Below are 23,544 nucleotides of genomic sequence, written 5' to 3' on the forward strand. Positions count from 1 at the left end.
CATCATCATGGAAATATTCCCTGTGCCAGGGTAGGAACGGTTGGGTCTCATCTCATATGTAAGGGAATCCCATCTTTCCTTAGCTTCTGTGCTATCTGCAGGGAGAGGGCTGATTTACTGCAGTAGCCAAAGAGAAAGGCGGGCTTCTCCTCAGTGCCCTCCCCGCCCTCTGCACCGCGGAGGCCGGGCGGGGCCTACTCTGCCCCAGCGCGCAACCGCGCCCAGCTCAGGTCTGGGATTATTAGCGCTGGCCTCTCTACCCTCTCTGCTTTCCTGCGGACGGCTGGAGGACAGAGTAACAAGACCCGGCTCTAGCACCATCCTCCGAGAAAGGACTGCGGGTGGGTGAAAAATCCTTGCAAGGCGGTTGCGCTCAGGGTCTAGTACCCAGACTGGGGGAGGGACGAGTTCTCCCTGACCTGGAGGTTTATGCAGCAAACTGCTCTCTCATGCTTCTCTATTAAGCATCGCAGCTGCACGCTCTTTCCACTCAGCTGAGGCCACTGCAGCGTCTCCTCCCCTCCTGCCCCACCCGCTAGTTCAGACTCTAGAGCCCTACTGCAGCTTCGCAACCATCCTTCCTTTTCTTCTCCACTTCCTGGTTGCCATGGAGATACACGTCATTTACGTGCCGTGCGTCGCCTTGGAAACAGAGGAGCATCCGCGGCGCCGCTGGGAGACCCGCCCCTGCCACTCCAGCCACACTCGCGGGCGCTGCCCGTTAATGGCCGGGGGTAGTCCTGAGCGGTACCCACTGCTGGCCTCCACCCGGACCCCTCCGCGAGAGCTTCTGTGACCCAGAGAACCCGCGGGCACTTGCAGCTCGTGGCGCCCGGAGGGAGGCGCTGACACGGGCGCAATTCAGGAGGCGAGGCAGGTCTGGGCGCTTTCGCCCCGGGGCAAGCCGGAGAGTCGCCGACTTGGGACTCTTCGCCGGGTCCTCGTCCCGCCGGCTCTTCCCGGCCTCCCCCGATCCTGCCCGCGCCCTCCGCCCCGGACTCACCTTCTCACGTCGGCTCCCCGCCCCTTTCGGGAGCCTCCTTTTCCCTCGGCTCCTCCCCGCCCCTCCCGGGACCTCTCCCCCATCCCTGTCCCTCCCCCCACCCCGGAGGCCGGGCTGGACCGGACCCAGAGCCGCCACCGCCCGCTTCTGCCATTCAATGGAGGACGGTCCGCTGGAGATCATGACCAAGGACGGCGGCGACATGCCGGCACCTTTGGAGGTGTCCACCGTGCCGGCCGTGGGGGACGTGATCTCCGGAGAATACAACGGCGGCATGAAGGAACTGATGGAGCACCTGAAGGCCCAGCTGCAGGCCCTGTTTGAGGACGTGAGGGCCATGCGGGGGGCCCTGGACGAGCAGGCCTCGCACATCCAGGTGCTCTCGGACGACGTGTGCGCCAACCAGCGGGCCATCGTCTCCATGTGCCAGATTATGACCACGGCGCCCCGCCAGGGCGGTCTGGGCGTGGTCGGCGGCAAAGGGAGCTTCCGGGGTGCCCCCCAAGAGCCGGAGACCCCTTCGCCTGGGATCGGGGACAGCGGTTTGCTGGGTCGCGATCCTGAGGACGAGAACGACGATGAAGAGAAGGAGATGCCCAGCTCCGCCACACCCACTAGTCACTGTGAGCGCCCCGAGAGCCCCTGTGCTGGTCTCCTTGGGGGGGACGGGCCACTTGTGGAGCCCCTCGATCTGCCCGACATTACCCTGCTGCAGCTGGAGGGCGAGGCCTCTCTGTGAGGGGACTCCGAGGGGCACTACTTTCCTGGGCTGGCTTTGGGTTTCCGAGTGCATGACGCGAGGGGACTGAACGGTGCGGTGCAGCATACTTCACTCCGACTGCTGCTCTTGTGGGTCAGGCAGAGTGACTCCCTCGAGGAAGGATTTATAGGGTGAAGGACTTTGGGAGCATCAAGAATTCTTTCTGCCTAACCAAGGGAAACAATAGCAAACTGTGGAAAGGTGAGGTTCCGGGAGAGGAAGCGCCCATCTCTGGACTCCCATCCATCCCCTACCCTGCCCATTCCCCCTCCCCAGCCAACAGGAGAACCCCTGAATTGTGTAAATAAAATTCTGCTTTTTCTATTCTGAAAAAGGACTTATCTAGGACTATGGCAAATAATCTCTAACGATTTACCTAGAAATTAAGGAATTGGGGGTATTCTGTTCTGGCAACAGAAAATTTACCCTTCTGCTGAAATCCAAGATATTCAGCGCTCTGCAGAAGCCTCTCCCCCTCACAGATCTCTGCGGCTGCTGATTGGTAAAGGAAGCTTGAGGAGGGAACTGCAGCCCTAGGAATCTGGGTGAATGGGGTTCCAAGGGCCCCTGGGCTGGGAGGAGCTGGCTATGAATGTGCATGAAGACATAATAGCTCAACCTCTAGGATTCTTGCATGCAGAGCGGATCCTGCCTTGTCACTGACTTCATCGGGGATTGCTTTATCCACCCACTGGGGCTTAGAGAACAAAGAGCCCAGTACACAGGCAGAGACTTGGGGGTGCTCAGCAGCAGCCCAGATTTAGGGGACCTTTGAGGGACTCTTCGGGGCCGCAGCCAAAAACTGTCTCTCTCCTGGCTATACCCGCTTAACTTCAGTTCCTTTTCCTGTCAATTTGTCTCTGCCCGCTGCCTTTCGGTGTTGCCTCCATAATGTCCTGTGTGTGTTTTGTGTGTTGACTTGTGTAGTAGTGTGTGAGCCCTGAGGGGCAGGGCTTGTGGCTCTGGTGTTAGGTTCAGGGGGCTTCAAACCCTTCTGTGAGTCCCAGGCTATCATGGCGCTTTCCCCTCTCCTTTCCTCTTTTCCCCCACAACCAGGGCATGGAGCATGTGGCTGTCCTGAGGTTCTTAACTGATGTGCCTCCCTCCCACCTCCTTAAGTAGTGACTTTGTGTGCCCTTTCTCCTCCGCTGTGTATTCCTTCTCAATGCTTTCCTTGGTGTTAACCTTAATAAAGAGGCGTCATCTCCCCTCCTTGCTGACTGGTACTAGGGGGATGTCAGGGTGGGGCTTCTGGGCCCACTATATGGACCAGGGCTTAGGGGGGAACTGCAGGGACCATGCCTTCCCTCCTCTCTCCTTGCCTCCGGTTCCAAGGAGTTGACTGACCCTGGCCTGGTCCGGACGTGCTTTGCCAGCTCTATCTACTTTCCCTTGCATCCCGGACCTTGAACTCAAGCTGGATGAGGGGAAGGAGAGCGTCTGTGTTGAGTCTTCCAGTTTTTAGTAGCAGAACTCCAGATGTGCAAGTGACTTCTTTTCAGTGAAGCGCCTGCTCCCTGAGAGATGACTTCCAAATCTGAGCTGTGGAATGGCAGGCATGACACCTGTTCCATGGGAGGGTTAGGGATTGGTATTGTGGGTATTGTTCTGGAGGGATTGCCTGGGATCTCTGGAATAGAGTGACACATCACAAAAGAAACCACAGTAACTGCCTTGGGCCTCTAGTGGAGAATGCCAGTAAGGTATTCCCTGTGGAGCTTAGACTGACATCAGCTCTAGTCTGCTCCCTTGGGCTATGGAATTTCCCAGGGCTGCCCTTGGGAAGATGAATGAGCTGGAGGGCTGTGTGTGTGTGTGTGTGTGCTGTGCATATGAGTGTATGTGTATGTATGTGTACCTGCGTTCTTGCTGCTGGTTGCTGCGAAGAGGTTGAAAGAGCACTGGAACAGATCTGGGTTTGAATCTCAGTTCCAACACTGAATGACTGTTTGAAACTTGGTTTGCTGCTTGATATTTAATTTCTGCCTGTGTAAAATGGGGACAAGAAGTTGCTGGGGATAAAAATATCTAAGACCTGTAGGAATTCTTGTGCAAATGTTAGTTTTTTTTAGTAGTTCTCTTGGGATGGGGGTGGTGATGGTAGTGACTGGGTCCTCTGGGAAAACAAAACAACCTATAGAAGGTCCTAGAAGCTCTCTTTTTATATTAATCCTTCCCCATCTAAAGAACTCTTAACTTTTAGGATAGTCAAATAAAGGGGGATGATGAAATTCCCAAGGTGACATGGGGCTTTTCATCATAAATGCCATGCAGTTATGGGCCAAAAAGGTCTTGGGGACCAGCCCTGTATAGAATGACCGAAGGAAGCTTTGGTTGCAGTGGTTGGGGAATGGGTGATGGGGCCCTAGAGAGGGCAACTAAAGTATATTTGTGGGGAAGTATCCCCAAAGGCTGGGAGATAGTTTCCTATTATATTTCCAGCATTCAGCACCAATAACAATGATAGCTATTATTTACTGAGCACGTACCATGTGCTGGACACTGCCCAATTTCATCTCCAGTGAGAAGTAAACACTATTTCTATTTTCACTTAACAGTTCCAGAAACAGACGCCAAGATTTTTTCAAGGTCACACAGCTAGTACTTGGCAGAACCAGGACTTAAACCCAGGTTTTCTGACTTAAAGAACCCTAAATTGGAACCACTATGCTAATTGCTCTATTATTTAGATATGCAGGTCCCTTATTTCCCCAGTCAATCTAAGAGTCCTGAAAAGGAAATAACATTAGTTTTAGCCCCTTTTCATCTTCTTGATGAGAATAAGAAATTGCAGTTCAAGTTTTGGCTTGTGGCCCTTATCAGACTCTAGTGGATGATAATATAATAATGGCACTGAGAAGATGGCCTTCTGGACCTGCTCCTTGAGAGGAAGAAGCCAGTGCTCCTGGATATTCTTTGGTACTGCTCCATTCTTGTGCCTCTTTCCTGTTCCCTACAGCTCAGTTTCTGCAGAGTCTAACAGGAATCCCAAGGCAGCTAAGCCTATAGAAAGGTCTGGGTTGAGCTCTTTACCCTTTGGCTTCCCCTTCCTATGCCCACTGTCCTAAATGTGTCATAAGTCCCTGAGCCCAAGACCTCCCAGAAGTTCTCTAGCTACTCCTCCCAAGCCCAGATAAAAATCTCTGCAGAAAAATCAATTCCTCAGCTCTTTAAAGTTACCTGCCCCAGGATCTCCTGGGGTTCAGCACAGGTTGGCCTCCCACCACCTTATTTCTCCCTCCTCCCTATCCTTCCCTTGCATTTCCCCTTTGGGATGCTCCTGATGAGTGAGTTTCAGGTGAGACACCTAAGCTGGGACTCATGGACAGGGTCATTATTGAACTTCCAGAGGCCACAGCCTCTTGAAATCGAATGCAAAAGTGTGTAAGTATGAACATTCTCTAGAGACTTCTGTTGTTTCAACTTAATTCTTAAAGGTAAGAATTAAGTAAAAAAGGATCGCGGAGCTGAAGAGGAATGAAACTTTTTAGCTTGAAGAATACCAAGCCAGAGATGACCCTGCTGAGCCAGCACTGTATGGCACCCCTGCTCCTGGGGCTTCCAGAGCATTTGCTACAGTGAATTGAAATCTTCATATAAATCTGATTATTCACCACCTATTCAACAAATTCAAATTATATCAACACCTGTGCTAAGAATCCTGTCTCCCATTATTTCCAAGTCTTCTCGTACTTAGGAATTTGCCCGAGCACTGCTGATGAATATGGGTGAAGAGGTGCATCTCACCCCCCAAAAGTTCTGCACTGCACTTTATGTCTGCGCCTAACACCACGCTGTGTGTAACTCGTCATAACTCTTTCCATTTCTGGCACTTCTGTCTCTCACCAGTCTAAGGGAAATCTCTCAGGGTGAGCTCTTAATCTCAAAATGAAAAGACATACAACTTCATAGAGATAAGCTACAACTGTCACCTGGTACAAGTAAAATCTGTTCTAGAGAAATAATTATTTTTAGAAGAGATGCAAAATGGCCTAACATAAATATGCACTTTTATGTGGCCTCAGGGTCAACTTACGGTCTCTGCTTGATTATGTGTAATGAAATGGCTCCCCTAGAAGTTCTCCCAGAACTAAGGAACAGTACAATACATGTAATTCTATAATTCTGGCAAGATGGACAACGGCTCGCATCTTTGAAAAGGCAGGTTTTCTAGGCATCTTTCCACATGTACATGACTAGGGATAGAAATTCAGCCAAGATACTCTCGACAGTAAGAAATGAAATAGAAGTATAAAAGGAGTAATCACCAGTCTGTTATCCCAATTACCAGTTCCCCCAACTTCCACATTGTCCCCAGAAGGTGGATTCCCTCACAGAAACACAGCCTTTCTCCTTGGAAGCACCGTGCTTATAAAAGGCGATCTGCTCTGTAAATGGTGCTGTCTTGGCGCCACCTAGTGAGGAATAGGGACATTACAAGGGGACCCTCGGTGAATTTATGGCTTTCAATTCAGCAAGCGCTACCAACTGCTTACTAAAGGCCTGGCTCTTTGCCAAATAGTGGGTGGCAGAGGAAACAGAATAAATAGAATGTATTTGAAGAATATAAAAACCAACTGAAATAAAATCCTGAATGGTCTCCCCTGGCCTCTCACACACCTGTAATCCTGAAGATTAGTCTTCCTAAAACACAGCTCTGAGCACTCATTCTCCTTAGAAATCTGCATCATGTCCCCATTACTTCCCAAATTAAGCATAAAATCCAGTGGTTGTAGGAAGTCAAGGTTCCCTTGGATAAGGCCCTGACATAATTTTTTTTAACTCATACATTTATTTCCTAGGTACATTTTCTAGCCAACATTTCCATCTTTGGGAGCCTATATCATCCAGTCAGTTAGAAATGATTCCCAAGGGTATCCCAGTTCTTTTAAATCTCTGGACCAGTAGACAGGATGAGTCCCTTCTGGTCCTTGATTCTTTGCTCATTCTCTTCCCACTCTATTCTGTTTCTGCCTGTTGGAATCCTACCAATTCTTTGTGGCCCTTCTCAAATGCTACTTCTTTCATGGAGCCTTTCCTAATATCTCTTCTTCCTTTAAATACCCAAATCTTGGGGCACCTGAGTGGTTAAGCCTCTGCCTTTGGCTCAGGTCATGATCTCAGGGTCCTGAGATCGAGCCCTGCATCTGGCTCCCTGCTCAGCGGGGAGCCTGCTTCCCCCTGCCTGCCTCTCTGCCTACTTATGATCTCTCTGTTAAATAAATAAATAAAATCTTTTAAAGAAATCTCTCTGCCTGCCTCTCTGCCTACTTATGATCTCTCTCTCTGTTAAATAAATAAATAAAATCTTTAAAAAAATATCCAGATCTTTCTTCTTTTGGGGACAATTATTATATTTTTCCTTACTTATGTTATTTAATGTGCTTGTTATTCTCTCTTCTAGGTTATGAGTATCTTGAGGGCTGGAACTTCTTTCTCATTTTTATAGTCTCTTAAGTATTTACCTTATTTTATTGACTTTAAAGCACCATCAATTGCGTAACGCATCATTTTAGGTACTATTATAAAAAAATACTGTCAACTAAACTTTATCACTTTTTTTAACTTTATCACTTTTATTTTAAATTTTCAATCTGTTTAAAGAGCTCATTTAGACTTATTTAGAAATAGAACTTTTTTATATCACTATGATGCACACAAATTCAAAGTCATTATGGAACTCATAATTTCTTCATATTGAGTCTAACACTTATGAATCACTTTTGACTCAGGGTTGCTGATGTATGTATTTTTCCAAATGTTTATATTCTCTGGGTCATTTTGAGTATTTTTTTGAGTATTATTGAAGAGCTTCACTATTGTCTCTGGCAATTTCTTCCAGGCCACAAACCTATTCAGCAAGTTTTAAAGCAGGGACTTTTTTGATCTTGCCAGAAAGTGTTCAAGGAATATGTTCAGACAGCAAGCAGGATTAATATTCCTTTGAATGGTCCTTGAAGGGTTAATTAACGGAAACATCAAGGGATTGTGGTTTCCAGTCATACTACCTAGAATAACAACTAGGCTCAGGCATGTGTAGGCAGTGGCAACTATGTCATAACTGCTGTTTGGCCAACAGTAATTGTAAGATGACATTGATTACTGATTATAAGACACATCCCATTTCAGAAATGCTAAAATGGGGAGGGGGGAGAGGGAGAATGTTTGCAAATGATGAAATCAGTAGAGTGGAAACTTTCTCATAATAGGCAGGAAATGAATGTTTGAACCTTAAATACATAAATGAAGAATTATAGGATTTTTAGAGCTGGGAATAAAAAAATGTGTTCCCATCTCTTAGAATCTTCAAAAATGTTACTGCTGAAAGAAATCTTCGTGATGATCATATAGGCTTTTTACATATAACTCAGATGTCTGAAGAGACAGCTTTGTCTCTTAATGCATCTCATTAAATTTGGCTCAAATTCCAATGCTAAATTCTGGGAATTCCACAGCATTCCATACAATTTCTATTATATCTTATGGTTTATTGTGCTTCTGCTGCTTTTTTCTGCATCCACACCCCTGAGTCTATGCAAGCTGCCTTAGTTTGACTTCTTATCAGCTCTGGACACATAAAACAGCCCAGGCTGTTCACTGGTTTCAATAACAAATATAACATTACTAGGCATTTAAAAACTTTTACTATAGATTTGAATTTAAAAAATAGAGGGAGGAGTGATCACAAGGAAAGTCCCACTGAGGAATTTCTGCCTTTACAGGCTCCTCCACCCTATCCCACCTTTACTCTCATCCTCCCCTGGCCTGCTCTGAGTAACAGGCAAATTCTTTCTTTTATTCTGAGAATAGTTTCTCTCCATTTAGTCCCCTCAGTGGGGAGAAATTTACCTCATATCTACCCTAAGTACTTTATTAAAAGGTATAGTCTCCTATAGTGAATATATGTGATCTCATTGCATATAATTAAGAAATAGATGAGATGACATGCCCAAAGTTGTACAGTTAATGATAGTATTAGGAGCAGAATCCTGTTTGTCTAAATTATATAAATAAGTGTTGTTTTTTTCCTCCCTTTAAATGGTACTGCACCTTACTTTGTTGTAAGTGGTTATAATATGCTAAGGGAAGCTTATGGTGGCTCAGCTTCAAGAATAAAAAGGGCAAGTCAACATTCCTTTTATAGTAGGAGAATAATTCTTATAAGCATGATGGAAAAAAGACATCCAAGAAGGGAACCACGGCTGAGTCAATCTTCCAGCAAGTATTTCCCATCTGCCTACTGTGTATCATGGAAGGTGGTAGGCACTGGGGCAGACTCGAAGAAGTCATGGCCTCTGCCCTTAAGTTGCTCACAGTTTAATGATAAGGGAATGATGTGTTCTTGAATTGGGACAGAGTGCTTCTCAGAAGATTGAAAGGAAAATCTGTTTTCTGTAAGCATCGTCAACTGAATTAAGAGTAGTTTAATTTAAAAATGGGAACGGGGTGTGTGTGTGTCCATGTGTGCATGCGTGTGTGCGCTGGGGGCCAAGTGGTGGGAAAGACAAGGTAAAAGAAAAGAAATGCTAAGAAAACCCACAGAATTTTATACTACAGAGGACATCAAGTATGACATTGGGAGAAAAGCAGTAGCCGAACTGGCATCTCATAATTCCCTGGAAAAAGTAAGTTGAAAGGGGTTGGGAAAAAAAAATATTTATGGCCTCTACACCAATGCACAAAGTACAGGTAATATACAAATAGAACACGAGATTTTATACAATGAGGAAAATAATTTCTCACAGATATAAAGAAACTTGTTAGAATGGGACTCATGACTAGAACATGGCACTGAGACAAGGTGAGGAACATTGTTCCAAAAAAAAAAAAGAACGGGGTTCTGATGAGCACCTGGAAAGGAAATGGCAGTCATATGATACAAACTGCATGTCTGTGGGGACAGAAATGGCTTCTTTGCTGTTATCTATGGAAAGCCAGTATTTATAAGCCCCTACTCTCAGCATTTCTAAAATTCAGAAAGGAAAGGAGGAAGAAAAAGTGTAAAGACCAAAGGAAAGAAGGAAGGAGACAAAAGACAGTAAGCAGGAGGAATAAAATAAAAACAAAAGAAAATGATAAAAGGAAAGTCAGAGTAGCACTTTATGTCATGAAGATACTCTTAGATGGGATTTTATATCTCTGAGAATGGACACAGGAAAGGAATTACTTAGGTGAAGATAAAAGGAGAGGAAAAGAAGTGATATCATAGTAAAAATGTGCTAGTTTGCCCAAACAGATAAACTGGATTACAGACACCAGGAATAAATCACGAAATTGGCACAAAGAAGTTCCAGAAGTTGATTTAATGTAACATAATCCTTCAGAAGGAAGAAGATGGCAGAGCTAAGATGATGATTCTCGATCTAATTCTGATCCACAAGGATGGAATTGATTAGCGAAATGAGGGTGAAGAAGATCTTGAAAGAAAGTTAACTATGCCATTTTGGTTCTTCCTGATAGTCAAGGAGGTCAGGTGAGATGCAGTCCAGGGCTCCTGAAGTCTGACTTCAAATAACTAAAAGATATGATTTTCATAGCCTGCAGCTCTAAAGGGGGAAAAGGCTCAAGGAAGATGGTGCTCGCCTTAGAATGAAATTTAGTCAGTGTAATTACTCTAGAGTCCAGTGATGAGGACTGGATGGAATGACCACAGGGACCTTGCCATTAAACTCAGATTTAGAGATGTGAGGCAGAGAATAGGCATAACTAAGAGAGTAGTCCACATATTTCAGTACCTTCAAAAGTACAAACATAAGGCAAAAACTGGGGGATTTAATAACAAAACAAAGATTTATGTTCTACAAAGGGCACCATGGACAAAGATAAGAGGTAGATGGCAGAATGAAGAAAATAATTTGCTTTGTCTAAAACTGACAAGGATGTAATATCCTAGGACTATATTTGGAACTCCTGCAAAAACAGGAGAAAGACAGCAACCCAATAAAAAAAAAAAGGTGCAAAAAATATCAACAGGCAATTTAAAGAATAGATAAAAGCTAATATGCATATGGAAATTTGATCAAAACCATTAGTAATCAAATATGAATTGAACCAACAATAAGATATTAGTTTATACCTATCAAACCAACAAAAACTAGAAATCTAGATTACAGATGTCAGCAATGTGGAAATCTGCTGCAAGACTTCTTTCTACCACTTCTAAAAGCAAGCTGGCATTACTTGACACATTAAATAGACTCATACCCTACAGCCCAGCAGTCCCTTTCTTAAGTAACATAAAACAAATTCTTTACAAGTTCAGAAGGAGACTAAAATGAGGATGTTCATTGCAGGGTTATTTGTAGTGGCATGGGCAATGAGTGTGCTCATCACTGGAGGAGTGGATGAGTACAATGTGGCGAATGCACACCATGAATTACTAGGCATCAGGGTGAAGTAACATTAAACGTCAGCATCTGGCAAGATGGATAGAGATAAAAAACAGTGCTTAGCAAAAAACATAAAACACAGAAATAGACATATAACTCAGTAGTTTTGTAGTACATTTAAAAACACATGCCTACAGAATAATAACTATTTTCTACGAACACATTTAAACACATTAGAAAATTGCCTATTGTTGGGGGTGCAGATGGGAGTGGAGATAGAGTGTAATGACGGAATAAAGAAATAAAGATTTAAACAAGAGGGCATTTCCTTGCAGCAACAATGATGGTGTATCATGAACTGAAGAGTATGATTAATTCAATCCTTCAAGGGACAAAAACTTCAAAATAAAACATAGAAAAACACAAATTTATCAGCACCTAGACCATGAACAGAACAACACTTAGAAAAGGAAAAGTTGAAATGAAGAAAAACTTGTAAAAATACTGACAGCAAAATGGGCTCGTTATTTGAAAAAAGAAATAACAAAGAACAGATATCTCTGATGCTCTGAACACATGGGATGCTATTTACATTTAAAGAAAGTAACATTTTTGGAGACACTGACTTACATATTTGAAATATTTCTTTTAATCCCCAAAACCACATTGAGGTAGGTGTTACCTTAGTAATATCTTTTTTTGTTAAAACTTTTTTGGTTGCAAGAAATGTAATTTTGAGGAAGAAAAGTTTATTGTAAGGATGCAAGGTTATCTTACAAAACCCAAGGTCAAGAATGCAGCTGGTCCTCCAAAGCTGACTGAAACCAGGGCAGCAATTATCTCAGGCTCTTTTTCTGAAAATATAGTCTTCTATCTTTGCTTCTCTCTGTCCTCTGACTTCAACCTATTTCCCCACCTGCCAACTTTCTTTGCTTCTTCATATACATGGAAGAATACAACTGCTCCATAGCTCAAGTTATTTGCCTGTCCCAGCCCAGAAATGACTAAACCCACAGCATACCAATTCCAAATTCCCAGGAAAGAGGACTTAATCCAGCTTCATTGCACTGCTTGTGGTGATATTGGGGGGGGGGTGTGTTCTATGATACTAACTTGGTTGCCACGCTCACCACAGTGGGAGAAAAAGAGGGTTCTTGGAGAACGGGCTGTGTGCTATAGCGCACTCTAAAATATCTACCACAACTAATAGGACTGCAGAACAGGTGCCAAATGAATATGAATAATAAGTGACATGAAACTCTGTTTTCTCTAACTTCAAAGCCCATGTTTTCTCTACTACATCATATAGCCTTCCAAATGTTTGAAATAACTGTTTTCATTGCCTCAGTAAGAGAACAGTCTTGTATTAGGTATCCCCAGGAAACAGATGGCATTCTCAAATCAAGACAGTTTGGAAGTTTCATTAAGGATTATTTACAACAATATGAGCAGGGTGCAGGGAAATTGCTAAGGGGCCACAGTACCCCAAATCTGGTATTAGAAGGGCTAAGCCTGAAGAGGTAATGGAGGTAGCAGTTCCAAAACTTAGAAATAGAGAACTAGGTAGAAAAGACTACATGACGGGCTGAGACCTTAGAAAGGGACTCAGGTGAGCTTGTCACAACCCCACAGGGAGCTAGAGGATTAATCAGCCTAATCTCACATTCCTACTTCCCTCTAATCTTTGGCCTAGACTACTCATTGGCTGATCCCAATAGAAAGCTAGTGGTAAGGGGATCTGTTGACATGTTTCCATGCAGGTCTGCTTCCCTGGCCCAGAGCTGCGTGGATAAAGAGGGTCAGGAACTGATCTGAGGAGGCAAAGAAATATCTTGGTCTGTAGACTGGAAAATAAAAACAAATGTGCAATCAGATTGGAAGTCGAAAAAGATGAGATTTTAAGATTGCTCCTAGAGGATCTGGACTTGTTTAATTTTCACGTCCTGGGTAAACCATGTTTCTATGTATTAAAGTGGATATTTAGCTTAGGTCACTAATAATGAGTGCCTCAAGAGTTTTTTGGGGGTTCAAGGCTCTGGACACTCATTCTCCACACCTAGTAGAAGAGCTTTGTCATTTGGTTAATACATCAGCATTCTGCTTAAGATTTCATTGAGAAAATAGCGCTACAACACCTCCAGATACTGTGCTAAAACAAAACCTCACAAATGAATCACAAACTAGTGGCGACGACAGAAAAGTAAATGAGAGTACAGGATTAGGAAAATGCACAGGTTATGCAGGAACTCAAATATAAGTCCAGTGAACCCAGACAGGGGAAGAGGTCAAGGAAGACTTCCTGGAGTAACTGCAAAGGGTAGGTAAGGATGTTCCGAAGACAGCGGCGTTGTCCCGGAAGGAAGAGAAGCCCAACCAGTGTTCAGTTCGCTAAAAGAGGAGTTACCACCAGGAAAGAACTAGGCTATGGACCAGTGCACAAGTCTAGGAGGTACGAGGACTCGCGGTGATTGGCAATGGTTCCGCTCAGCCCTGCCTCCAGCCTTGTTCCGCCGTCATCCCAGCCCATCCTCGACAAAAGGGGCTCTACCTATCAACAATTCCACTCAGCTGCGAGGGCATCCCAGGCCTAAAACCCACGTCTCCAGCAGGAGAGGATGCTGCCGAGTCCCTCAAAACAGCTCGTGTTTCCGCGAGGTGTTGGCGTTGGCGCTGTCCCTCCCCCGAGAGGCCAAAGAGAAGGAGCTCATTGGTTGCCGTAACGGTGATCCGAGAGGCTGGGGAAGGTTGATTGGCAGATTTTTTTTTTTTTTAAGCGCGGACCACGCCCATCTCCTCAGCTCCGGCAATCGTATCAGGGCCCAAGGCCTCTTGGGTAGTCTGGGCGTGTAGCTCGGAACTGTTGCTGGATCTCGGGCGTCGGGTTTAGCTGGGAGGGAGCCCAAGGTGAGGTTACAGCCTGAGGGCAGGTTGAGGTGGGACCACAGCTGTAATTCCTGGGTTGCTTGCCCACATTTTCAGGCCCAGGGCGCGCGCCCTCCCACAAGTGGATTTGCATCTGGATATACGAGAGGGCTGGGACGGGACGCGCATTTCAGAGAGACCGTTGCATTCTGGTTGTTGCATTCACATCACATACGTTTTCTCGGTCTCTGGGGGCTTTTCAGGTGCCTCCGGGGTCCAGGGTCCATGGCTGAAGCTGCGGCGGGGGAGATCCGCAGGGCGGCGGCTTCCCGCGCGAGATCTCAGCCCGCGCCAAACAGCTCCGCCCGCCCGCCAACTCCTGCCCCCAATTCCCGTTCGGTTCCCGTCCCCGACCCCGCCCGTCCAGGGTCGGTTCGTGCCAGATGCCGTCCTCCCCGCCCCGGGGCCTTGGATGAGAAAGGGCTTGCCCTTGAGAAGACAGTTTTAGATAGCTCAGCTTGATTTTACAACATTCCTGGCCGTTCTCAGCATCCGCCATAAACGTTGAAAGCATTTCAACGATGAATCAGGTAGCTCCTTACCGCCTGTAATTACTCGTCCATGGCTAGCAGCACCCCACCCCTGGCCGCCCCTCTCCACTTTACAATTAACTGCTTATTCTTTAAGGCTTAGTTCTAATACCAGCTCTCCCATAGAAAGCCTGCTCCATACTTTGGGACAGTTATTCAATTACATCCTTAGGAGTGTAGGCTCTGGAATTGGTGACTGAGTTAGAAATGCCTTTTGAAATGTGATTTTGAGCAAATTCCTTAACCTCTATGAGCCTCAGTTTTGCATATCAAAATGAAGGTAATCTGGTACTTAAAGGGTTTTGTGAAGATTAAATGTAGAGCTGTTAGAACAAGTGCTTGGTAAAAGTGAGCTTTTATTCATCTGTCCTCCCAGTGTACTTTGCTCTTTATATTACCATTTGTTCTTGCCTGCCCTATTAAACTTTGAGCTTAAAAGCCCAAACTGTCTTGTTTATAATAATGTCAGTGTACAACAGCATTGGGCAAATGTAAAGTCAAGAAATTTTTTGGAAAACTTTTTTAAAAGCACCCTTTCCCTTTTCTTTCTTTCGTTTCCTTTTTTTCTTTTTATTCTTAAAGGCTCTTTGAGATAGGAATTCTCAAACTTGGAGAGGAAGCTGAGCTCCTAGGGGGAAGAATATGCACTTCTTTTGTTCTCCATGGTAACCAAGCATGGACCAGGAAGGCCCTACCATTCCCCTTTCTGCTTGACAACTTGAGACAGGTTTCATTTTAAGGATAGGCCCCTGGCCTCCCTTTTCTCAGACCATTTATTTTAGAAAACTTGTAACTGCCAGTCTTTCTCTTGCCCCCTTTTAAATGCATATGAATCTCCTTTAAAGCCTTTTGCCAGTGTCAAGACCCAGGGAAGTTCTTTCTCAATGACCTGGGAGCCATCCCTTTGAAATGTAATCCTCAGGAAGATGGCATTTCTATTTCCTAGTCTCTATTGAGGGGTAGGGACCCCAAATCAAAGGGCATCTTGCTCCAATTGCAAAATTACAACCTGTAAGCTTACTTTTCCTGTGAGTAAGACTAGTCACCACATACAGGTGGCCCTACTACAGCTCTTAGTAACTCCAGCCACTTGTTTCAGTAGAGTTCAGTTCAACTTCCTATTGCAATAATCTTTTTTTTTTTTTAAGATTTTATTTATTTAACAGAGAGAGAGAGAGAGCAAGCGCACAAGTAGAGGAAGCAGCAGGCAGAGATAGAGGGAAAAGCAGGCTCTCCACTGAGCAGGGAGCCTGATGCAGGACTCGATTCCAGGACCTTGGGATCATGACCTGAGCCCAAGGCAGCCGCTTAAGCAACTGAGCCACTCAGGCATCCTGCAATAGTCTTAAATAAAGTCTTTCTTTCATGTTTAACTTTGTCTATTTAATTTGCCTAGTGTAACTTCTCTTTGATAATAAAAATTTTATGTTCTATGTTTATTGTTTCTTAATTACACAGGTGTTTCATTTCTTCCTCGCTGCTGACTGAGAAGGCCTTCTCACATGTCCTTGGATATCTAGAGATTAACCAATTTGGATTCAAAAGATTAGAACCTTGTGAAGTGAAGCTACCCCTTTAAAGTCATTGCAGAAGGTAGTGTGATAAGTATGATGTGGAAAGGGTAGTATATCTATTTGAGGGAATCCTAACTGAGGTGCATTTATCTTATGGACGTGGCACCAGGAAATAAAGAACAGACCTGTCCCATTGTCTTTCTTTCTTTTTTTCCCCTAAGATTTTAAAAAATTCATTTATTTGAGAAAGAGAGACAGAGACAGTGACAGAGATAGTGAGAAAGCATGAGTGGGCAGGAGAGGGAGAAGCAGACTCCCTTAGCAGGGAGCCTGACACGGGCTTGATCCCAGGACTCCAATCATGACCTGAGCCAAAGGCAGACACTTAACCAACTGAGCTACCCAATGCCCCTGACATGTCCCCTTTTCTATTATTATGAAAGAGGCATGAGAAAAAATGCAATTTTCAAAGAAAGAGAATGGCTAAAAATATAATCACCTCTCAAGAGATGCTAAATGTGGTTAAGGAGAGAAGCTAGAGGAAGTGAGAGATGTCAGGGTTGGTAATGGAAAGGCTTCTGCAGTGGTAGAGGTAGTGTGGAGAGGTGTTCCTTAAAGTACAGGAAATGAAATGTATCCATTTAAGATGGGAAGTTAAGGTGCAATAGGATTGAGTTGGAATGAAATGAAAGATGGCTGGGGGAAAAGGCAGATAGTAGGGAGAAGGGAGTTAACTGGGAGTCTATACCAGGGAAGGAGACTGACTAGTACTCTGAGAAGCTTGCCAGAGGCTTGACTACTTGGATCAGAAGAGAAATACCAAGCAATCATGTTACCTAGGAAACTAGGAGAGGTAGGAGAAGGGGTTTGACACACTAGCCTCTCTCACCTTCCTTTCCTCTACACACAAGGATAAACTTAAGTTGAATGCATTATTATGGTGGCAATTTAATGCCACTATAAGTTCTCCCTCATGGCCTAGTGGAGCCTAAGATATGGAGTTGAGGCTGATGATCTTTTTCATTTTCTGTTTTTCTCTGACTTTTCTTAATGTCAACACTGCTCCCTAATCTCCTTTTCCTTAAATTTTCCCTCTACTTTTTCTTATGTAGAGATGGGGTGGCTGAAGGTGGATTCAGGACATGAGAGTGGAACATGAGAAAGAAAAGACTAAAATGACAAGTTGAAAGAGAGGAAAACTTTACTACCAGATGTAAATGCAAAACTCAGGCTGGGAATAGCATGTGAAAGTACTGTACAAATAAAATGAAATGGAGTTAAGTACATTTATGTCCTTATAAGATTTGGTTGTAACGACGGAGAAGAAAAACATAGGAAAACCTCAAATTATCCTGAGAAAGGGCCAAGAGAAAACAACACTGGAAGTGAAATCAGACAGATGAGCATTAGACATCAACATAATCTTCCAGGTCTGATGCCAGTAGGAAGAAAACTATGAATGCTCTTTCCTAGAGCCTTTCAGCATGGGAGAGTTACCCAGTTGTCAGGGCTTGGGGAGGGAGCTTCTCTTCCAGGAGGCTTCCCACTAGACAGACTCTGCTTAGGCCAGGCTGGTCCTCCTAAGGGCCCTCACCATGGCTCCCTTCATTTCCTTGTTTCGAAAACTATAGATGATGGGGTTGCACATCGGGGTGATGATGGTATAGAGGAGGGAGAAAGGCTTGTCTTTGTCAGGGCCATGTGTGCTGCGAGGGTTCATATAAGAGAACATGGCTGAGGTGTAGAGAAGGATGACCACAGTCAGGTGGGAGGCACAAGTAGAGAAGGTCTTTCCACGACCTGAGGAGGAGGCTCTGCCAAGGATGGAGGCCAGGATGCGTGCATAGGAGATGACAATCAGCACCATGGGGCTGAGCAGCACCACGATGGCATCAGCAAAGATCATCTTCAGACTAAACTGAGTGTCTCCACAAGAGAGAGCGATCACTATGGGGGCCTCACAGAAGAAGTTTTCTATGTGGTTATCTCTACAGAAGGGATTCCGGAATGACAGATACTCAAGAAAGATGCCATTGATCAGCCCGAAGAACCAGGCAGTACTCACCAGCTTCACACAGACCTGCCGGCTCATGATCTGGGCATAGCTGAGTGGGTGGCAGATGGCAACATAACGGTCATAGGCCATAAAAGCCAAGAGGATGCACTCGGCCACACCTACACAGAAGACCAAGTACATCTGGGTTGAGCAAGAGACAAAGGAGACAATGTGGTTCTTGACCACCAGGTGGATCAGCATCTGTGGGATGGTGGTGGTGATGAAGCAGACATCCAGGAAGGACAGGTGGCCAAGGAAGAAGTACATGGGGCTGTTGAGCCTGGGGTCTGTCCAGGTGATGAAGATGATGAGGCCATTCATGGCCATGGCGAGGCTGTAGAGGGCTAGGAAGAGGACAAAGAGCAATGCCCGAATGGAAGAGGAGCTCTGCTCAAAGCCCACGAGGATAAACTCTGCCACTGTGCTGCGGTTCCTTAGGTCCACTGTCTTGGACCTGCTTGAGGAGGTAGAACAGGAAAAGCAAAGGTGAGACAGTTATAGGGGAATGTACGGTACTCACCTGGGCCAAGAGATGCAGCTATAGAAGAACAATGAGTGGTGGCAGACATCTTGGAACTTTAGTAAACTATGTAATTGGCAATGTTGTGGAGCAGTGTAATGCCGGTGTCACCATAGGCTGCATACATAGAATTGTAATATCAAAAATTGAGGAAGCAAAGAATATACTTTATTCTGGTTTGGTCAGGCCTCAAATGAAGTACTGCATCTGCTCCAGGGCCATAAATATTGAAGGGTTGGCCAGTAAGCAAAATGTTTTCAGAAATGCAAAACTAGGGTGGTTGGGCTGGGATGCCAAATGAGGACAGGTTTAAGAAATGAGGAATTTAAGGAATGAAGTATTTGAGGGGCGGGCATGATGGTTGTTAGCTGATAGAAGATCATATTTAGGAAGTACTTGGGAGATGTTTAAAGACATATTTTTCTAGAAGAAAAAAATGCTCAGTCTAGTGTATATATTTAAAATGATGAGTGGTTTGAAGTTTCAGAGGAAACAGTAACATTTTAGCCTTCAGCATTGCCCCTTAAGAGAGAATGATTTGCATAACTCTGGAACAGCCATGCTTACTAGTCATCCACCCTCTTTCCAGACTCCCGTCTCCCAGTAGTTTGTGCTGCTGTATCCACCACCCATGCAATGCATGCTGGAGATGGGGCCTGGCTCTGAGCTCTCACATGCTTTCCCAATAGGATACAATTTTCCTACAGGGGTTGGAACTTAGGGATAAGCACTTTTGGGTGGAAAGGATGCATCCATTGCTGTGAGACAAGGGAAGCTATGAGCAGGGCATAAATTTAGCCTTTCTGGAATGGACCTTCTGAAAACTTTAATCTGTCCCTTTGCTTCCAGGATTAGTCTTGTTCTTTTCCAGTCATTTGAGAATGAACATTCAGAATTCTCATGTTCTTTTCTCATTATTGTAACTTTTAGGAAGTCATTATGTTCATGTTAAATCTCTCTTGTAGTCTTCATCTTGTCTTGGAGTTAGGATATCAGATAGATCCCTTCTACTTTCAGATGCTTATAGATGGTTAGCATATTCCTTCTTAACCTTCATTTCTGCCAACCACTCTTCTTCATTTCCTTTTCTCTCGCTCCTTTTTCTACACATTCTTACTCTACTCCCTTTGATAGTCTTTTCCCCTCCTTTCTCCACTTCCACTTCTCACTCTTTGCTTCTCCCTCTCCCTTTCTCATCTTTGGTGTGGCTGTCTACCATTCAGCCACTCTGGTTGGACTGCCCTCTCTTCTCCATGTTTTAAACATCTCATGTTGCCTATCTTAATTTTAGAAGAGACCTACCCCATTAACTGCTACTCTTTTCCACATTGGATTCCTAATAGATGATTTCCTGATAGGTCAAGGCAGTAGGCCATTCCCATCATCTGTACTTTGGAACATTCCCCTAGAACTGTACCTAGAACTTCTCCTCTTTGGGGCCCAGAAAGGGCAGGGAGGGTCAGAGAACAATATTTAACCCAAGAAGCGGCCTGGAATCATGGGCCCAATGGACATGTTGGGTTTGAGGTCAGAACCTGGGCAAGGGAAGGCAGTGAGCTATGCTCCAGATAAACCTGGGACTTGTCCAAGAAAAAACTAAAGTTCAACCGAAGAAAACACTAGGATCTATAGCAGTATAAAAATGCTTATTGTGGTTCACTGTCCCAGAAAGAATACTCCATGATACCTGGCATCTAGCGCCCTGTTAACTACCAGGGTTAACCAGTCAAGCATTTGTATAAATAAATAGGATAATGACTTGAAAATCACATCCTACCTCATTCTGTTGCTTGGCTAGTGATGATGTTTATCACTGAATCACTGCAGCAAATAATAGAGAAAATCCCATGGTGTTTGAAGAAGAACTGGTCCAGGGAGGATGGTCTGACCAGGTGGGCCACTCTGGAAGAGAATTGTGGTGATGACCTCATTAGTTCTTCAACATCCATACCATAGATGTTGAATGTTTACTTAAATAATAATACTAAGTTACATATGTACTTCACTTTAACTGTCACATATTCCACTTGTTAATAAGCTTACTTGCTCTTACTTTTTCATAGTATATGTTTTGAGCTTCTCAGGACTTTTAATTTTGTCCCAGTGCTAACTGAATTTTAGCACCTTGACTTGAAAATCACATGCTCTCTTAATTGTTATTTGAAAAAACACAAGCAAGAAAATAATAAAGCGTTCATTCTCCTTTAGCTGTAGACAATCTCATATTACTCTGTAACATAAAACATGTCCTTGTGGTTGTTTCTGACAAAGAATTTTCTGAGACTGGACATCAGAAATTGTTGCTATGTGCTCTAAACCTAATTGTGAATCTCTAAAATATCATTTTTATTGGTGGTCTTAATGATGGCCATTATAATATTTAAATTGATCTCTCTCTGTTTTCAGAAAGGTGTAGATTATGAGATTTCTCTGTTAAACCGGAAGAGGATCATAGGATTTTCCCATGCCAAGGGTATAGATAGAAAATAAATAACCACCCATGACCCCTTGGACTTCTTGTTTGAAGAGTCAAGGGTCTGTAATCTCATTTAAATTAACAATAGTTTATAAAGTAGTTCATACATGCCATGACTTTTTATTGTAATTTAAGGATATAATTTAATCTCGTTGAAGAACCTTTGTTAAATTATGTTGGACAATGTAGTTGAACACAGTTTGGCAAGGAGAGAGGAATAGGATATAGGTTTTCAGCTGTGGGTCTAGACTGTCTTCAGAGCTGACTAACTTACTGTTCTGATTCCTTTTAGAACCTCTTATAAGCAAAATAGAACTGTTCCAAAGTTCCAAGAGCCTCACAACAGAGCAGTGATTTGTGTTGGAGGACCAGCCAACACGAAAGTGGAAGTAGGACTGTTTTAATATCTTATACCCTATGGTTAACTGTAGACTTAATGGGATTAGAGAACAGAGCGCTAGATACTATTAGGGGTAGGGTAGGTAGGGAATAAGTTCTTCCATATTCCTGATGTTTCCTTACACATGGATGAAATTGTGATAGCATAATACTCTTGACCTTTCTCTTCCTTACTTACACTGATCGGTGGGGAATGGAGTGGCTTACCAGATTGGTGATTTTAGAAGGAGAAACCGAGCACGTGTTTTCTATCCCTTTCCTCTCACCTTCCTTTTGGGAGTGAGTGGCCTTCTTCAGGGCAGGCTCTACCCCTGTTTGAGGAGGCTTTGTGGCTGTATGTTCCTGCTAGTTACCAGGGAATAGGTTTTTCTGTCCAATTCTCTGCTTCTGAATTAGGAAGTCCAATGGCTTCAATGTCTGCTTTGTTATTAGTAAAGTTAATGTTTTAACTTCCACCTGCAGACTCTGTCTTATTTCTTAGATGATTCAGAACCACGTGGGAAGAGCTGTGCTATTTAAAAAATTTTTTTTTAAATTTCTTTTCAGTGTTCCAGAATTCATTGTTTATGCACCAAACCCAGTGCTTCACGTAATACGTACCCTCCATAATACCCACCACCAGGCTCAACCAACCCCCCACCCATCCTCCCCTCCAAAACCCTCAGTTCATTTCTCAGAGTCCACAGTCTCTCATGGTTCGTCTCTCCCTCCAATTTCCCCCAATTCACTTCTCCTCTCCATCTCCCCATGTCCTCCATGTTATTCCTTATGCTCCACAAGTAAGTGAAACTGTATGTTAATTGACTCTCTCTGCTTGACTTATTTCACTCAGCATAATCTCCTCCAGTCTTGTCCATGTTGATATAAAAGTTGGGTATTCATCCTTTCTGATGGAGGCATAACACTCCATTGTATATATAGACCATATCTTCTTTATCCATTCGTCTGTTGAAGGGCATCTTGGTTCTTTCCACAGTTTGGAGACTGTGGCCATTGCTGCTAGGAACATTGGGGTACAGATGGCCCTTCTTTTCGCTACATCTTTATCTTTGGGGTAAATACCCAATAATGCAATTGCAGGGTCATAGGGAAGCTCTATTTTTAATTTCTTAAGGAATCTCCATACTGTTCCAAAGTGGCTGCACCAACTTGCATTCCCCCAACAGCGTAAGAGTGTTCCCCTTTCTCCACATCCTCTCCAACACACGTTGTTTACTGTCTTGTTAATTTTGGCCATTCTAACTGGTGTAAGGTGGTAGCTCAATGTGGTTTTGATTTGAATCTCCCTGATGGCTAATGATGATGAGCATTTTTCATGTGTCTGTTAGCTTTTTGTATGTCTTCTTTGGAGAAGTGTCTGTCCATGTCTTCTGTCCATTTTTTGATGTGATTAACTGTTTTGTGTATGTTGAATTTGAGGAGTTCTTTATAGATCTTGGATATCAGCCCTTTGTCTGTACTGTCATTTGCGAATACCTTCTCCCATTCTATGGGTTGCCTCTTTGTCTTGTTGACTATTTCCTTTGCTGTGCAGAAGCTTTTGATCTTCTTGAAGTCCCAAAAGTTCATTTTCGCTTTTGTTTCCTTTGCTTTTGGAGTCATGTCTTGAAAGAAGTTGCTGTGGCTGATGTTGAAGAGGTTACTGCCTATGTTCTGCTGTAGGATTCTGATGGACTCCTGCCTCAGGTTGAGGTCTTTTATACATTTTGAGTTTATCTTTGTGTATGGTTTAAGAGAATGGTCGAGTTTCATTCTTCTACACATAGCTGTCCAATTTTCCCTTCAACATAGTATTAGAAGTCCTAGCAACAGCAATCAGACAACAAAGAGAAATAAAAGGTATTCAAATTGGCAATGAAGAAGTCAAACTCTCTCTCTTCACAGATGACATGATACTTTATATGGAAAACCCAAAAGATTCCACCCCCAAACTACTAGAACTCACACAGCAGTTCAGTAATGTGGCAGGATACAAAATCAATGCACAGAAATAAGTTGCTTTCTTATACACTAACAATGAAAATACAGAAAGGGA

The 23,544-nt window shown here is 44.0% G+C and overlaps 2 protein-coding genes across 2 annotated transcripts; one reads left to right on the forward strand and one right to left on the reverse strand.

Moving 5' to 3' along the window:
* Positions 1-1,160: 1,160 nt before the first annotated feature.
* On the forward strand, positions 1,161-1,742 carry CCDC184 (coiled-coil domain containing 184; the record flags this gene model as incomplete). Its single annotated transcript, XM_080811800.1, has 1 exon — positions 1,161-1,742. The coding sequence occupies one exon, from the start codon at positions 1,161-1,163 to the stop codon at positions 1,740-1,742; it is 582 nt and encodes a 193-aa protein (XP_080667926.1).
* A 15,877-nt stretch (positions 1,743-17,619) lies between these two features.
* On the reverse strand, positions 17,620-18,552 carry OR10AD1 (olfactory receptor family 10 subfamily AD member 1; the record flags this gene model as incomplete). Its single annotated transcript, XM_080811938.1, has 1 exon — positions 17,620-18,552. The coding sequence occupies exon 1, from the start codon at positions 18,439-18,441 to the stop codon at positions 17,620-17,622; it is 822 nt and encodes a 273-aa protein (XP_080668064.1). The 5' UTR covers positions 18,442-18,552.
* Between the last annotated feature and the right edge of the window lie 4,992 nt (positions 18,553-23,544).

This window comes from Martes martes (assembly GCF_963455335.1).
Source record: "Martes martes genome assembly, chromosome: 8".
Classification (NCBI taxonomy): Eukaryota; Metazoa; Chordata; class Mammalia; order Carnivora; family Mustelidae; genus Martes; species Martes martes.